We start from the raw sequence: 18,093 nt of genomic DNA, 5'->3' as shown, positions 1-18,093 counted from the left end.
ACGGTGGCTAGGAAAAACTCCCTAGAATGGCCAAAACCTAGGAAGAAACCTAGAGAGGAACCAGGCTGTGGGGTGGCCAGTCCTCTTCTGGCTGTGCCGGGTGGAGATTATAACAGAACATGGCCAAGATGTTCAAATGTTCATAAATGACCAGCATGGTCGAATAATAATAAGGCAGAACAGTTTAAACTGGAGCAGCAGCACGGTCAGGTGGAAGTTGAAACTGGAGCAGCAGCACGGCCAGGTGGACTGGGGACAGCAAGGAGTCATCATGTCAGGTAGTCCTGGGGCATGGTCCTAGGGCTCAGGTCAGTTTTATTATTGAACAGATCAAGTTACCAGTTTTGCAACAGCAACACTAGATAGAGTTCTCACGTCCTTAAATAATAGTAACAAAATAAATTAGACAAAATAAACAATGAGGCAAACAAAATCAGTCAAATGAATCACTAAAATAAGCCTCAAAGTGCTGCAACAGCAAATGTCAACCTTTCAATTGAGTTTAGCAGTGAATTGGGCACTAAAGCAACATGGTAGCAAGGTTTCCATTTGAATCCATAACAAAGTTCACACAGAAGAAATGGCCAAAATTGCATGTTTTTAATGATTACATTCCCATAATTTACTGTGATTTGTTTGAACCAATTTGTTCCATCCCACTAAATACAGCCATGTGTTGATTTGTCTCTTTTACATAAAGTATATAAAAATAAATGCTATAAAATAGAAAATGTGTGAATTTTTAACTCAAGTCTGTGGGAAACAAACCTTAAGAAACAAGTACATGTGGTAAGCAATAAATACAAATGGACCTGATGTTTTGGAAGTACAGAGTAGCCAGCCAAGCAATTCTGTTAGAACAAGACAATCTACAGATTTTTTTGTATCCAAACACCAGTTTCAGTTTTATTGGCTTTTTACAAATGATATCAATACATATCAGGCTGCAAAATGTTAACTGTACTTTTAGTTATGCTAAATAAAATGTCTTACATATTTACAAAAATGCCATTATTATATACAGTACACACTAACATGAAAACATTATTTAACTTAAATATATTGTTTCTGATTTTTCCTTTTCATAATTGCTTAAATGGGAACAAAAACTAAAATACCTAGCCCCTGACAGCAAGTCCTATTCCATAATAAACTATACATTTTTGCTCAGGCTAAAATCAAGTTGAAAGGGGATTCCCTAGATTCGCCTGCCAGGCTTCAAGGCTCTTTCACCAGAGACATCTGGTGATTCAACCAACAGGCATAAAACAGCAAAGCAAAGGACAACAAAAGCCTGTCAAAGATTGAAACCGTTTGCCCATCGCAATGTTAGATTGAGGCATAAACACATTTGTGCATCTTAAGATTCCGTTTGTCTGAATACCTCTTCCCACATTTATCACAGATGTACTGTTTCCCTCCTGCGTGGACATGCTTCTTGTGAGTTCGGAGATGACTGCCCTGACTGAAAGTCTTCCCACAGATTTCACAGCTGTACGGCTTCTCTCCTGTATGGATTCTCTGGTGCAACTTCAGACTGTTGGTGTTGTTAAATCTTTTCTCACAGAAGCTACACTCGAAAGGCTTCTCGCTAGAGTGGGTGCGTCCATGAGAGATAAGACTACTCTGCTGACTGAAGGTCTTGCCGCATTCTGTGCAGCCGAATGGCCTCTCTCCAGTGTGGATGCGCTTGTGTATTTTCAGATTCACTGATTGACGGAATGTCTTGCCACACAAGTCACAGCTAAATGGCCTGACACCTGTATGAATACGCTGGTGGTTCTTCAGATTGACAGAATGACGGAAACTCTTGTCACACTGATTGCACTGGAAGGGCTTTTGTCCAGTGTGAATGAGTTGATGTGTCTTCAGTGTTACAGCGCGTGTGAAGCCTTTCCCACACAGCAAACAAGTGAAGATTTTCTCTCCCGTGTGAATTTGCTGGTGTCTAGACAGATTTTGAGCCAGGTTGAAGCTCTTGCCACACACACTGCAGCTGTAAGGCTTTTCTCCAGTGTGTATTATCGAATGGGTCTTGAGGTGTGCCTGCTTGCCGAAACATTTCCCACAGACGCCACATATAAAAGGCTTCTCACCAGTGTGGGTGCGGATGTGATCATTACAACTCTGTTTGTGGGCAAAGGCTTTGTTGCAGAACATGCACACAAACGGTTTCTCGCCTGTGTGAAGTCGCTGGTGGGATTTGAGGTTACTCTGCGTGGAGAAACTTTTCCCGCACTCTGTGCAAATAAAGAGCTTCTTTTGGGCAAACAAAGACTCCAATAGGATGTCTGTGGGGTTCACTGGTGGGTCATCGCTAATCATACAATATTGGTTCTCTGAGGAAGAGTTTTCTGCAAAAGCATCATCAGCAGCTCCTGTAAGACATATATAAAACATCTAATTTTAGGTGGCAGGAGATAATTTGATATAGGCCGTCAAAATACTGGCTTTATACTTACTCTCTGCAATGGCCCCCAGGTGTATTTGTCCATACTCGTCTTTGACAGAGACAGCCAAGACGAGGGGAGATTCTGGGATGTCCACTTCCTCCACATCTGCAGACTACCGGCACAAACAGATTGATTAGCTGTGAACTTTACAAACATAATTGGATCATGTTATTGAAATGGCACAGACTACAAACATTTCACATTTTGCCTATTGAAACCAGCAAAAGTGTTTGCAGAAACAATGACTCTTGAAGCAATCTGCAAAGTGCTTACCTGCATTGAAACAGTTTGCGCCACAGTTTTACAAGTTCCACCATAAGAATGTTCCTCTGCTACACCAAAGAAAGGAGACATTAGAAAGATAAATAGGTAATTCTTGTAGCTTGTAGTGCAACAGATAAAGCAATATAAAACATCTATGCTACTTACCCATTCCTCCAACTGACAGAATATTCAAGATGCTTGCTTGTGGTTTAGCTTTTTTCCCTCCATGTTCTTTGAAGGTCTTGGATTCAAAGTCCAGCAAAAACTTAGTATCATCCATAATTTTTATTATTTTACCCAATGCCTCACTGCCCAGTACCTCCATGAGTGTTGCGAAGTGTGTCTGTAAATTTAAAAAAATAATAATAATACCATTTTTTTTTTTAAAGAGATGAACAATGCTTATTTCAACAACAAAAAAATGAATATTGAGAGAGTGGCTCTTCTATTCATGTATGGTATCCGTCACCTGTATCTGTTTATAAACAATGGTAGGGCCAACAGGTCAGCTGATCTGTGAATGTGATATGGGCAAAACGCTAAAGTTAATAGCGACCTCGGTTCAGTATCCTAACCAGCTGCTAGGCAGGGCCTTTCCTCTCTCGCACTCATGGTGACTTACCATCTTATTCTGACTCTCAGTCTGTAGTTTCGAAGATAATTTGTCATCCTCGCAATGTCCCTGGGTCCGTTCCAGGCTGAACACGAAGACAGAGCTGTCTTCTATAAGTTTACCCAGTTCGGCCACCGCCGCGTGAACAAGTGTATCCATGACGGAGGCCAGCTGGGTCTGCAGCGCGATGAAATTTGACATTGTTTGTTGGTATTTATCACGACTGTAGCTAATTGACAACGCTTTCAGATTTGCATTGATGAAAGATTGAGCTAGTAGCTACATCAATACTTTTGATGAATTAGGACTACACAGACTTCTTCACACGATCGCAACGTAAATAGTGTCTGTGCCCAGTCGGAAGTATTACGTGAAACTCCCAAATCGTAGTTCCGGTTTAGAACTGAAGTGGTTTTATTAAAGAGACAATTACTTTATCTTTATGGGAAAAACTCTTCACGCCACTTCGATAACGAAGGGATTTTCGTAGGTTAGGTGAGCATTTTCGCTAACCCCAACCTCAGTCTTCTAACCTGCGGCGTAGGTTCGCCAAATATTGAGAATATTTGATGATCAGGCCACAGAGTTTCTAAACCCAAAATCGCAACATCGCAAGACTTCCGGGAACGCTTGCAAAACAGACTAACAGACAGGCCAGGGTTTGGGGTTTGAGAAGTCAATGAGAGAACTGAAAGATTCTTCATTAGATGTTGGTGTTCTCAAAATCTAAATGCACAACCTAGATTCAAGCCAATGTCTTAAGTAGTTGAACATGTTATTTTTATGGATTTTTTTTACATTTTATTTCACCTTTATTTAACCAGGGAGGCCAGGTGAGAACAAGTTCACATTTACATCTGCGACCTGGCCAAGATAAAGCAAAGCAGTGCGACAAAAACAACAACACAGAGTTACACATGGGATAAACAAACATACAGTCAATAACACAATATTAAAATATATGTACAGTGTGTGCAGATGTAGTAAGGTTAGAGAGGTAAGGCAATAAAATAGGCCATAGTGGCAAAATAATTATAATTTAGCATTAACACTGGAGTGATAGATGTACAGATGATGATGTGCAGGGAGAGATACTGGGGTGCAAAGTAGCAACAAAATAAATAACAGTATGGGGATGAGGTAGTTGGGTGTGCTATTTACAGTGATCGGTAAGCTGTTATGACAGCTGATGGTTAAAGTTAGTGAGGGAGATATAAGTCTCCAGCTTCAGTATTTTTGCGATTCCTTCCAGTCATTGGCAGCAGAGAACTGGAAGGAAAGGCGGCCAAAGAAGGTGTTGGCTTTGGGGATGACCAGTGAGATATACCTGCTGGTGTGAGTGCTATGAGTGGGTGTTGCTATGGTGACCTGCGAGCTGAGATAAGGCGGGGCTTTACCTAGCAAAGACTTATAGATGACCTGGAGCCAGTGGGTTTGGTGACGAATATGTAGTGAGGGCCAGCCAACGAGACCATACAGGTCGCAGTTTGTGGGTAGTATATGTGGCTTTGGTGACCAAACGGATGGCACTGTTATAGACTGCATCCAATTAGCTGAGTAGAGTGTTGGAGGCTATTTTGTAAAAGACATCGCCGAAGTCAAGGATCGGTAAAATAGTCAGTTTTACGAGGGTATGTTTGGCAGCATGAGTGAAGGAGGCTTTCTTAAGAAATTGGAAGCCGACTGTAGATTTAATTTTGGATTGGAGATGCTTAATGTGAATCTGGAAGGAGAGTTTACAGTCTAACCAGACACCTAGATATTTGTAGTTGTCCACATATTCTCAGTCAGAACCGTCCAGAGTAGTGATGCTAGGCGGGCGGGCAGGTGCGGGCAGCAATAGGTTGAAGAGCATGCATTTTTTACTAGCATTTAAGAGCAGTTGGAGGCCACAGAAGGAGTGGTGTGTGGCATTGAAGCTTTTTTATTTTTTATTTCACCTTTATTTAACCAGGTAGGCAAGTTGAGAACACGTTCTCATTTACAACTGCGACCTGGCCAAGATAAAGCATAGCAGTGTGAACAGACAACAACACAGAGTTACACATGGAGTAAACAATAAACAAGTAAATAACATAGTAGAAAAAAAGAGAACTAGGCATGGGGAGGTAGGCGAATAATTACAATTTAGCAGATTAACACTGGAGTGAAAACTGATCAGATGGTCATGTGCAGGAAGATATACTGGTGTGCAAAAGAGCAGAAAAGTAAATAAATAGAAACAGTATGGGGATGAGGTAGGTAAATTGGGTGGGCTAGATAGCAGATGTTTAAAGTTGGTGAGGGAGATAAAAGTCTCCAACTTCACCGATTTTTGCAATTCGTTCCAATCACAGGCAGCAGAGAACTGGAAGGAAAGGCGGCCAAATGAGGTGTTGGCTTTAGGGATGATCAGTGAGATACACCTGCTGGAGCGCGTGCTACGGGTGGGTGTTGCCATCGTGACCAGTGAACTGAGATAAGGCGGAGCTTTACCTAGCATGGACTTGTAGATGACATGGAGCCAGTGGGTCTGGCAACGAATATGTAGCGAGGACCAGCCGACTACAGCATACAGGTCGCAGTGGTGGGTGGTATAAGGTGCTTTAGTAACAAAACGGATGGCACTGTGATAAACTGCATCCAGTTTGCTGAATAGAGTATTGGAAGCTATTTTGTAGATGACATCGCCGAAGTCGAGGATCGGTAGGATAGTTAGTTTTACTAGGGTAAGTTTGGCGGCGTGAGTGAAGGAGGCTTTGTTGCGGAATAGAAAGCCGACTCTAGATTTGATTTTAGATTGGAGATGTTTGATATGGGTCTGGAAGGGGAGTTTACAATCTAGCCAGACACCTAGGTACTTATAGATGTCCACATATTCTAGGTCGGAACCATCCAGGGTGGTGATGCTAGTCGGGCGTGCGGGTGCAGGCAGCGAACGGTTGAAAAGCATGCATTTGGTTTTACTAGCGTTTAAGAGCAGTTGGAGGCCACGAAAGGAGTGTTGTATGGCATTGAAGCTCATTTGGAGGTTAGATAGCACAGTGTCCAAGGAAGGGCCAGAAGTACACAGAATGGTGTCGTCTGCGTAGAGGTGAATCAGGGAATCGCCCGCAGCAAGAGCAACATTATTGACATATACAGAGAAAAGAGTTGGCACGAGAATTGAACCCTGTGGCACCGCCATGGAGACTGCAGGAAAACCGGACAACAAGGTATGGTGGGATTCGAAATGGTCGGTGATCTGTTTGTTATCTTGGCTTTCGAAGACTTTAGAAAGGCAGGGCAGGATGGATATAAGTCTGTAACAGTTTGGGTCTAGAGTGTCTCTCCCTTTGAAGAGGGGGATGACCGCAGCAGCTTCCCAATCTTTAGGGATCTCAGACGATACGAAAGAGAGGTTGAACAGGCTAGTAATAGGGGTTGCAACAATTTCTGTGGATCATTTTAGAAAGAGAGCATCCAGATTGTCTAGCTCAGCTGATTTGTAAGTATCCAGATTTTGCAGCTCTTTCAGAACATCAGCTGTCTAGATTTGGGTGAAGGAGAAACACAAATATGCCTTACTTGCAATACGGTTTTGTAACCCTTTCGAACTTAACTTTCATATAAGCCAGAAATACTCTTTTAAATACAAAATATACTTAATGTGTGCAGTTTAGCAAAGTTGCACCGCCTAGGCTACAACACATCCTCTTACCTTGCGCTAGCATTTCCATAGAACCATTCCATTCCACATTTCTGGTGTTTCTCAAAATATAGCCGGGTGTAACTTTCCTAAACTGCGTACAGTAAGTGTATTGGTTGTATTTGAAAAAATATTTCTCACATATGAAAGTTAAGTTCCAAATGTTTCCAGAACTGTGTCGCATGCTAGGCGTATTTGCGTTTAGACGGAGCATTTTGGCAGTATCTGAGCATCAGGGCTTTCCCTTCAGCTCAGGTGGCAGACAGCTTTCCCACACATTGTTGACATGCTAGGGGAAGCAGATATGGGTTTAATGGATCAGTGTGAGATGCTGTACAAGATGTCAAACCCGTATGATGTAATTGGTGTCACAAAGGACGCATCAGAAGCAGACGTTCGACAGGTTATTATAAAGTCTCACTACAAGTCCACCCTGATATGAGCACCAGGTGACGAGCAAGCCACTGCCAAGTTCCAGTTTGGCAAGCCAACCTAAAAAAATAGTGTGAATGTTTGTTTACCTTTCAAACCTTGTTTTATATATCAGGAGGAGCAGGTCTCTGATTATGATCAGTTTATGTCCTGTTTGGTGTCTTGCTATGTTACGAAATAGGGAAGATGTACGCAGTGTTGAGTGACAAAGACAAAAGCTGACCAATATCGTAACGGAAGATTATTGGAGAACAATGTTTCTTAAGGTAGTCAAGTCAAGATTTCTTAACCAGCTTTTTTCCAGTGCCTGGTAAGTCTTTACACCCGCCTTACAGAGTTTTCACATTCTGCAGCCTTAAATGAAAATTACTATGAATTAACACTGTCCTCAAGGCTCCGTTTTAGGACCACTATTGTTTTCACTATAGCAGTGAAAGTCAACATCGGAAACATAATGTTGACTTTCACTGCTATGCGGACGACACATAGCTGTACATTTTTATGAAACTGTAATGGGTGTGTACTGGTGGCAAGGTAGTCAGGCACAGGAGAGTGAACATGGTATAAACTGAGTAGTTTAATAAATGCTAAAATAAACTCTGAAAACCAATATATACAAAAATAATATAAAACGGGACAAAACCCGTCGCAAACCAGAACATGACTTGCACAAAACATACAACAAACAATCACTGAGACATGAGGGGAAACAGACGGTTAAATACACAACATGTAATTGATGGGATTGAAACCAAGTGTGATGGAAGACAAGACAAAACCAATGGAAAATGAAAAATGGATCAGCGATGGCTAGAAGGTTGGTGATATCGACCGCCGAACACCACCCGAACAAGGAGAGCGACCAACTTCGGCGGAAGTCGTGACAGAAACATGGTGAAGCCCAAATATTGTCCTCCCTGGATGCCTATGTTTCAGACATAAGGAACTGGATGTTGGCAAATCTGCTACTTTTAAACTCGGACAAAACAGAGATGCTAGTTCTAGGTCCCAAGAAACAAAGAGATATTCTGTTGAATCTGAAAATGAATCTTGTTGGTTATACAGTCGTCTCAAATAAAACTGTGAAGGACCTCGGCGTTACTCTGGACCCTGATCTCTCTTTTGACGAACATATCAAGACTGTTTCAAGGACAGCTTTTTTCCATCTGCGTAACATTGCAAAAATCAGAAATGTTCTGTCCAAAAATTATGCAGAAAAATGTATCCATGCTTTTGTCACTTCTATGTTAGACTACTGCAATGCTCTACTTTCGGCTACCCGGATGAAGCACTAAATAAACTTCAGTTAGTGCTAAACACGGCTGCTAGAATCTTGACTAGAACAAAAAAAAATGGATCATATTACTCCAGTGCTAGCCTCTCTACACTGGCTTCTATCAAGGCTAGGGCTGATTTCAAGTTTTTACTGCTAACCTACAAAGCATTACATGGGCTTGCTCCTACCTATCTTTCCGATTTGGTCCTGCCGTACATACCTACACGTTATGGAACCCTGACCTGTTCACCGGACGTGCTACCTGTCCCGGACCTGCTGTTTTCAACTCTCTAGAGACAATAGGAGCGGTAGAGATACTCTGAAAGATCAGCTATGAAAAGCCAACTGACATTTACTCCTGAGTTGCTGACCTGTTGCACCCTCTACAACCACTGTGATTATTATTATTTGACCATGCTGGTCATCTATGAACATTTGAACATCTTGGCCATGTTCTGTTACAATCTCTATCCGTCACAGCCAGAAGAGGACTGGCCACCCCTCATAGCCTGGTTCCTCTCTAGATTTCTTCCTAGGTTTTGGCCTTTCTAGGGAGTTTTTCCTAGCCACCGTGCTTCTACACCTGCATTGCTTGCTGTTTGGGGTTTTAGGCTGGGTTTCTGTACAGCACTTTGTGACATCAGCTGTTGTAAAAAGGTATTTGATTGATTGATACATTCAGGTCTCAGGCCTGGACATGATTACAGTTATGTCATAGGAGACTGCTTTCTCTTTGCAAATCACACAGCAAGACATCCTGAACTTTGAGAAGTCCTACAAGAACTGTGAGGATGAGAAGCATGATCTGATGCGGGTCTATGTGGAGCACAAAGGCGACATGGACAGGATCATGGAGAACGTGCTGTGTGCCACCCTGGAGGATGAGACACAGATCAGAGCCATCCTCAAGAGTGCCATCTGCTCCAAGGGGCTACAGGCTCACAAGGCTTTCACCAACGCAAGGTGTGTGAACTAATCTACTACTCTAAATCTATTTTTAGTTAGTTTTATCTCATGCTCATCACAGACATACAGCTGATACAGTGCCTTGCGAAAGTATTCGGCCCCCTTGAACTTTGCGACCTTTTGCCACATTTCAGGCTTCAAACATAAAGATATAAAACTGTATTTTTTTGTGAAGAATCAACAACAAGTGGGACACAATCATGAAGTGGAATGACATTTATTGGATATTTCAAACTTTAAAAAAAAATTACAAGTGATGAAACAATTAAACAATTAAAACATGCTCCGGAACTTTCACGAATAGTAAGTATTTTTTAAACCTCCCGCATAATCTATGAGCAGAATTACTGTTTTACCTCAATTAGCCACAAGCTGTGTCCGGCAACATTTTCCGCCACGTGGGCCAGCTATTAACCACTTGAGTTTCAACCAATGAGCTTCAGCCCCTCGCCATTTGAGTGACAGCTAGTAAGATGCACACACAGCAGAGCGAGAGAGAAAGAGCAATGCAATTCACGGGGTGCACATACAGTGGGAACAAAAAGTATGTGAACCCTTTCGAACTACCTGGATTTCTGCATTAATTGGTCATAACATTTAGACAAACACAGTCTGCTTAAACTAATAACACACAATTATAATTGTTCATGTCTTGTTCATGTCTTGAACACACCGTGTGTACACATTCACAGTGCAGGTTGAAAAAAGTATGTTAACCCTTGGATTTAACAACAGGTTGACCCTCCTTTGGCAGCAATAACCTCAACCAAACGTTTTCTGTAATGGCGGATCAGACCTGCACAATGGTCAGGAGGAATTTTGGACTATTCCTCTTTACAAAACTGTTTCAATATTCTTGGGATGTCTGGTGTGAACTGCTCTCTTGAGGTCATGCCACAGCATCTCAACCGGGTTGAGGTCAGGACTGACTGGGCCATTCCAGAAGGCATATTTTCTTCTGTTCAAGCCATTCTGTTGTTGATTTACTTCTGTCTTTTGGGTTGTAGTCCTGTTGCATCAGGACAAAAAAGTATACAAAAGTACTGCAGAATCTCTTGAAATGTATGCAAAAATGTGTTTTACATATGGCAATCTTGAATACGAAAGAAAAATGTAGCATTTTATTCTAGCCATTTAAAGGCATTCAATTAATTACTGAAATACATGTCAAAAATTAAAGCAAGTCCCTATCGCACATACATTTTTACACAAGTGAGATGTATTTCTTGTTCACTGGTCCTCGCAGTGTCTGTTATTGACCCCGGAATGTTCATTGGTTTTATCAAAATCTATCATCCCATCTGTGTATGTCACCAAGCACTTAACAAAGTACAGTATTGCTGCCTGATCTTTTAAAATCATTGGTATGTTACATTTGCAGATTTGATGCTGTCCGCCGTCTACCCATCTTGCTCTGATTTGAGAGGTTGTTGATCGGTCCATTCCTGGTTCAGCCTGTTAGCTATGGCGTAGCTTGGTGGAACCCAGAACCCTCTTTTGTTGTTCCAAGGTGGTGCCTTGATCTTCAGAGCCTCTTGGACTTCATGAAGGCTGAACCACCGTTAGTTCCGTTTTCAACATGTAATATCCTGTTTCAATATACACTGTGTATTGGCATAGGAACATTTTAATAATAATATATTTATTTTATATAGCGCTTTTCATTACAAGTAGAATCTCAAATTCGCTTTAAAAATGAAATGAACAAAAAATGATTTAAAACAAATAGGGATCTAGCAGTTCTTGGACACAAAATCTACAACCATGGATATGCAGAGCTGGGTTACCAACCTGATTTTGTTATGTTTCAATATGTGTCACTATGTGTTATGTGTCACTCAGATACTGTCGCATATACCTGCATTAACCATGGCGAAATGTGTAGAATTGCAGGAAATTATCTTTAGAACGCAAAAATGTTATCTTCACCGGCCCAGAAACAGGCCTAAAAAATATTATTGCCCAGAACCCCAGATTTACATTAGTCCGGCCCTGTGGATAAGGCTTCGTCTAGATGTCTTGCACACACTCAAGCGACATGAATGTATTCAACACAGAGAGGGTTAGCGTAGAGAGGCAGCCACTGACTTACCTGTGTCTTTTCTGGGTTGGCGGCGGCGTGACAGGCCATCATGAAGGAGCTCTGTGGGAAGGGCCAGTGCTGAGAGCCTGAGTACGGGATAGACTCCAACCCCACATCCTCAGCTATCTCCTTGCGGAGTGTCTCCTCCATGGGCTCACCTGTTGCGGGAAACACATTCAGGAACCTATACCAGTTCTTACGCTAACAGTAATATAATAGTCTTAACGAGTACAGTTATGGATAAGTAAGGTACATCGCTCATGCTGTTTACAGCTGGGACGTATATTTGTATGTAATAGACATGTTATAAATAGTCAATACAGATGCTTCATTAGTTTAAAATGTGTGACATGTGAGACTCACCCGTGTCACAGATGCCTGCCAGTGCAGTGTACATCCACAGTGGGAAGAAGGACTGCCTCACCAGGAAACACCTTTTCCCATCAGACACTTGTACGATCACCACCGAAAACATCTGTAAAAGAAAACGAAATAGACGACGAAATTACTTTTCTCTCAGCTTGGGTAATGTACTAACTACATATTTCATGACCAAAGCCCCATTGAACTGCATTTATTATGGGTCCCCATTAGCTGCTGCCAAGGCAGCAGCTACTCTTCCTAGGGTCCAGCAAAATTAAGACAGTTATACATTTTTTTAAACATTACAATACATTCACAACAGATTCTGGACTTGGGGGACTGTGAAGAGACCTCCGGTGGCATTTATTGTAGTGTATGCTTGGGTGTCCGAGCTGTGTACCAGTAGTTCAAACAGACAGCTTGTGCATTCAACATGTCAATACCTCTCACAAAAAACAATGCAGAGCAGAGCTTTATTATGGACAGACTTCTTCCCAACCCTAGCTACTGTTATATCAATATGTATTGACCATGACAGTTAACAATCCAGAGTTATTACAAGTAGTTTAGTCTCCTCAACTTGCTCAATTACCACATGATTCAGTCTGGGCGGCAGGGTACCTTGTCAGACGGGGCGGCAGGGTAGCCTAGTGGTTAGAGCGTTGGACAAGCAACCGGAAGGTTGCGAGTTCAAACCCCCGAGCTGACAAGGTACAAATCTGTCGTTCTGCCCCTGAACAGGCCAGTTCCTAGGCCGTCATTGAAAATAAGAATTTGTTCTTAACTGACTTGCCTAGTTGAATAAAGGTAAAATAAAATGATTGGTCGGCTATTTGAGCCATTAAAGGGGGCTTTATGGGAATGTATTAAATGCAGAGTTTTGATCAAACAGTTATGAAGAAGTCGCAAACAGCACAGTAGCACGACAACGCAGAAGTGTGACGTTTTCACGTCGTGTTATGAGATCTGCTGACACACACGGACTGCCAGACTGGTTTCTATGGGCGGGCAGCCAAGTGGAGCTGCAGAAGCCCCTGACGATCAAAACACACACCCAGGTATAAGAGCAAACACACAGAGAGACACACACGATACAGTACAATACTAGATTGGAGAGACTTGACTCAAATATCCACTCTGGCTACAAGGGGTGCCTCAGGCCCTCTCAGTAGGAAGAAGGCTTTCCTCAGGTCTATGAAGGTTCCTCCACACAGCCTCTCCACATCAACCTGCTCTATAGACCCTACAACAACACAGAGAGACAATGTGTCAACCTGAACTCTGACCCATGAGACACAGAGGACAATTTAATTGGAGAATGAGATGGATTGTTATTTCAAATGGGAATTTACTATTCTAACAGTGATGCCATGAAGTAATGTGTTATATGTAGTGATGTTCTCTTACCAACATCAATCAAATTTAATCAAATGTATTTATAAAGCCATTCTTACATTCTTGATGTCACAAAGTGCTGTACAGAAATCCAGCCTAAAACCCCAAACAGCAAACAATGCAGGTGTAGAAGCACGGTGGCTAGTAAAAATTCCCTAGAAAAGCATAAACATAAAGATATAAAACTGTATTTTTTTGTGAAGAATCAACAACAAGTGGGACACAATCATGAAGTGGAACGACATTTATTGGATATTTCAAACTTTTTTAACAAATCAAAAACTGAAAAATTGGGCGTGCAAAATTATTCAGCCCCCTTAAGTAAATACTTTGTAGCGCCACCTTTTGCTGCGATTACAGCTGTAAGTCGCTTGGGGTATGCCTCTATCAGTTTTGCACATCGAGAGACTGAAATGTTTTCCCATTCCTCCTTGCAAAACAGCTCTAGCTCAGTGAGGTTGGATGGAGAGCATTTGTGAACAGCAGTTTTCAGTTCTTTCCACAGATTCTCGATTGGATTCAGGTCTGGACTTTGACTTGGCCATTCTAACACCTGGATATGTTTATTTTTGAACCATTCCATTGTAGATTTTGCTTTATGTTTTGGATCATTGTCTTGTTGGAAGACAAATCTCCGTCCCAGTCTCAGGTCTTTTGCAGACTCCATCAGGGTTTCTTCCAGAATGGTCCTGTATTTGGCTCCATCCATCTTCCCATCAATTTGAACCATCTTCCCTGTCCCTGCTGAAGAAAAGCAGGCCCAAACCATGATGCTGCCACCACCATGTTTGACAGTGGGGATGGTGTGTTCAGCTGTGTTGCTTTTACGCCAAACATAACGTTTTGCATTGTTGCCAAAAAGTTCAATTTTGGTTTCATCTGACCAGAGCACCTTCTTCCACATGTTTGGTGTGTCTCCCAGGTGGCTTGTGGCAAACATTAAACGACACTTTTTATGGATATCTTTAAGAAATGGCTTTCTTCTTGCCACTCTTCCATAAAGGCCAGATTTGTGCAATATACGACTGATTGTTGTCCTATGGACAGAGTCTCCCACCTCAGCTGTAGATCTCTGCAGTTCATCCAGAGTGATCATGGGCCTCTTGGCTGCATCTCTGATCAGTCTTCTCCTTGTATGAGCTGAAACTTTAGAGGGACGGCCAGGTCTTGGTAGATTTGCAGTGGTCTGATACTCCTTCCATTTCAATATTATCGCTTGCACAGTGCTCCTTGGGATGTTTAAAGCTTGGGAAATCTTTTTGTATCCAAATCCGGCTTTAAACTTCTTCACAACAGTATCTCGGACCTGCCTGGTGTGTTCCTTGTTCTTCATGATGCTCTCTGCGCTTTTAACGGACCTCTGAGACTATCACAGTGCAGGTGCATTTATACGGAGACTTGATTACACACAGGTGGATTGTATTTATCATCATTAGTCATTTAGGTCAACATTGGATCATTCAGAGATCCTCACTGAACTTCTGGAGAGAGTTTGCTGCACTGAAAGTAAAGGGGCTGAATAATTTTGCACGCCCAATTTTTCAGTTTTGGATTTGTTAAAAAAGTTGGAAATATCTAATAAATGCCGTTCCACTTCATGATTGTGTCCCACTTGTTGTTGATTCTTCACAAAAAAAATACAGTTTTATATCTTTATGTTTGAAGCCTGAAATGTGGCAAAAGGTCGCAAAGTTCAAGGGGGCCGAATACTTTCGCAAGGCACTGTATTCCCATGCTGTGCAACCTACAAGTTTGTGTTGCTATATAAATCTCTGTTGAAAGTTGTGCATGTCAAGAAATGCCCGTTTCTTTTATATCATTACAATAATGTCACTCTCAAATGAGAAATTCGGGAAGTGGGAGGGTGCTCTTATTGTTGTATAATGTCTTAGTCTCAATTCTAACCTCCATGCCACAGGGAAAATACTTCCAGACTGCAATGCTGCTCGACATGCGTCATCATCCTCTATCTTATTCAGGAGCCTAAATCAGACATGCCATAACTTTAGCATGAATGTAATTAAATAACAAATCCCATTCAACTGTTATTTAACTTACGGTGTGCTTATAAAATGGGTGTGGTATATCTGCGGGTGAACTGAACTGACTGAACTACAATCTAATAATTTAAAAAAAGGATCCAAGTGAAAGACAAAGTTGATGATAGTGGAAACTGTCTTTGTAGCACTGTCATGGCTTGACCAGGGAGGGCTACTTCCAATCAGAGTATGTGGGCGGAGCTGGAGCAGGGCCTGATCAATTTGACAGGTGGGTGGAGCGAGATTCCCAAAGGCTGGAGCATTGGCTTTCTCACTGGCTCCAATTTCGCTCCAGTAGCACTCACTTCACGAGCTCAGGGCATGCCTGCCCCAGCATGCATTTGTAGTCTACTCGTGTTCTGCTATAGCCCCTTGTTTTTAGCTAGTCATGGAGTTCGCTTTATATTTTCATTAAGTAACTGATAAAACACACAGGTGCTAAATCAAGGTGACTTAACAAGATGAGGACCAATATCAAGAGAGGGAGTGCGGTGATGTAGAGTTCACAACTAAATAATCATTGTGGAATCCGAAAAGACGAGTATCCCAAAAGCATGATTGTGTACTTACTACTTGCACATGCTAAAATAAAGGAATGAGGTGGGTAGATAACTAAGGGTATCATTGTAGCAAAGTATTTATAAACAAAAAATCTGAACTCTTAAACGTTCCTTAATTTTCGTTCTATTATCTATACAACAGGCCATAATTGATTTTGTCCCAATAGGTCTGGCATATTCCCATGTTCAAGGAGCTTTCTGTTTTGATTGGGTTATTTTGCCTATAAACATTTAGGCCTACCTATAGAAAAAATATAAATACAACTCTGCCCAGCCTGGCCAAAAGGGTGTTTAGCATCCCCAGTTGCTCTTCAAGTGTGGAGATGATATTCTCCGCTGCTGACAAGTGTTGTGCCGAAAATCTCCCCCCTGCCAGAATTCTCCCCCCATTCTCGTTCTTTATTGCTGCGACTTGCTTGCTAGTTGAGATTTCTGCGCTCCACTCCGTTGTCAGTTTAGCCTACGTTTCACTGATTTTAGTAGCATAAAGCATTTTTGTCTGCAGTTCTCGGTTTGGATATTTGCTTCAAGTGTATGTGGCGCCCTGGACGATCCCCCAACAGCTGTTCTCCAGATACCATCGTGTGACCCTGAAGCCACAGACAGGCCAAAATGATTTCAAAGGCACTAATAGGTCATTTTTCTCTTAATTTATATTTAATTCTAAGTCAGTCACATCCTATATGCGCAATTTATATACTATAATGATTTAATAAAAAGTGTTTAGATGCTGAACACTTTATGTCCCAACCAGTCTATTGTGTCGCAATCGCAAATGCATCACAATGTATTACTTTGTAGGCTATAGCTTTGAGAATTGAAATAATATAACCTAAATAAATAATTTGTTCTTAGGCTCCCTGTCTGGCTCCTGCCCTATTTATATGGTTTATATGCTGTTTAATATAACATGGAGCCTATTTGAAAATATCACCACTTACATTCACCTTTTGTTTATTCAAATACTTTTCATTCAAATCCGTATGGATTGGTTTCAATACTTAAAAAACTAATTGGTAGGTCAAGGTAGTCACAAAAATAGATGGGTGTTCGGTAAACTTTAATGAATGGAGCGAATTTGGAGCAGCAGTTTTTTTCCCCCCATGTGAGCCTAAAAACAGGAGACGTAGGAAAGGGCATGGAGTGCCAGACCAGTGCTTGCTTGTCCATGATCGAGATTTCCAACCGCTCAACTCTGCTCACATGCCATGGTTCCAATGGAGCAGAGCCTGCAAAGGCGTTTATAGCGTCTTGAGTTCTACTAGGAAACATTTCGTTCAGAACATGATTAAATCAATGCAGTAAAACCACAATCAATTTACCTAAAAGTATGTTATTGCAGTGATATGCGTTTGACCTTCACGTCTGTGTTCATGAATAATCGCATATAGGTGCTCACAGTACACTTTGTGTACACCTCGTTGACTTTAAAAATGGAGGTTGTTTCGTAATTTCTATTATCCGTCTCCACAAGTTCTTATCAAATCATTACGAGCCTAAACTAAATTAAACTGCAAAGGTGATACTGTAAGACAAGACCAACTTGCTTGCATTTCACCCGAAAATAATAAGGGAACAAATTGCGTCAAGGCACACCAATCATGTTTGAGACAGATACTGTAGATCGAGAGCACAGCGACCTCTGCCACTGAAAGAGTGTATGGCCAAAGACATGACTTCTGTTGTATGGTTTTGGTGTAGTCGAAGATTATTTTTGCCCCATTCAGCTGTAGTTTCGTTTTAACCTTTGGATTACATTTTACTGATGGAAAACCAAGATCAAATTACTAAAAACCTTTACAAAACATGTATTTCCTTTTAATTGACATTGGTCTCTCTATCCACATTTTAGCAGTTGTATTTTAAACTTGGCTGGAGTTAAGGTTACACTTAACCTGCAGGCATGTCCTTACCGTTGACATGGGTTTTCACCTGAACTAAGAATATTAATATATATTTTTTAAACACACCTAAGACCAACA

At 41.5% G+C, this 18,093-nt stretch overlaps 2 protein-coding genes across 3 annotated transcripts; both read right to left on the bottom strand.

The window, feature by feature from the left end:
• Nucleotides 1-585: 585 nt before the first annotated feature.
• Nucleotides 586-3,933, bottom strand: LOC110499013 (uncharacterized). Of its 2 annotated transcripts, none has more exons than XM_021575807.3 (5): nt 3,340-3,933; nt 2,883-3,060; nt 2,727-2,785; nt 2,463-2,565; nt 586-2,378 (listed from the first exon to the last, which is right to left on the bottom strand). In XM_021575807.3, the coding sequence occupies exons 1-5, from the start codon at nt 3,529-3,531 to the stop codon at nt 1,330-1,332; spliced, it is 1,581 nt and encodes a 526-aa protein (XP_021431482.2). In that variant the 5' UTR covers nt 3,532-3,933; the 3' UTR covers nt 586-1,329. The 2 variants fall into 2 exon arrangements, with proteins under 2 accessions (XP_021431482.2, XP_090068553.1); XM_090212427.1 differs by lacking the exon at nt 3,340-3,933 and adding an exon at nt 3,187-3,232.
• A 7,572-nt stretch (nt 3,934-11,505) lies between these two features.
• LOC110498743 (NAD(P)H pyrophosphatase NUDT13, mitochondrial-like) lies at nt 11,506-17,321 on the bottom strand. The gene is made up of 5 exons (XM_090211868.1): nt 17,315-17,321; nt 13,263-13,360; nt 12,118-12,229; nt 11,764-11,912; nt 11,506-11,529 (listed from the first exon to the last, which is right to left on the bottom strand). Exons 1-5 carry the CDS (start codon nt 17,319-17,321, stop codon nt 11,506-11,508), a joined length of 390 nt encoding a protein of 129 aa, XP_090067994.1.
• Between the last annotated feature and the right edge of the window lie 772 nt (nt 17,322-18,093).

The sequence above is a fragment of the Oncorhynchus mykiss genome, chromosome 20 (assembly GCF_057628025.1).
Source record: "Oncorhynchus mykiss isolate SJ-2025 chromosome 20, ASM5762802v1, whole genome shotgun sequence".
In the NCBI taxonomy this organism is placed as follows: Eukaryota; Metazoa; Chordata; class Actinopteri; order Salmoniformes; family Salmonidae; genus Oncorhynchus; species Oncorhynchus mykiss.
Note: the sequence above shows the minus strand (reverse complement) of the source record. Positions and strands in the feature narration are given on the sequence as shown.

Bases quoted from the DNA above. Each gene is read 5' to 3' on its own strand.
- LOC110498743 (XM_090211868.1), bottom strand. The intron at 11,913-12,117 runs GTGAGTCTCACA...TTCCCGCAACAG, and splicing joins GGCAGGCATCTGTGACACGG to GTGAGCCCATGGAGGAGACA. The intron at 11,530-11,763 runs GTAAGTCAGTGG...TGGTTAATGCAG, and splicing joins CCAACCCAGAAAAGACACAG to GTATATGCGACAGTATCTGA.
- LOC110499013 (XM_021575807.3), bottom strand. From the start codon at position 3,531: ATGTCAAATTTCATCGCGCTGCAGACCCAGCTGGCCTCCGTCATGGAT. The intron at 2,786-2,882 runs GTAAGTAGCATA...TCTTTGGTGTAG, and splicing joins TCTGTCAGTTGGAGGAATGG to CAGAGGAACATTCTTATGGT. The intron at 2,379-2,462 runs GTAAGTATAAAG...TATGTCTTACAG, and splicing joins CCTGGGGGCCATTGCAGAGA to GAGCTGCTGATGATGCTTTT.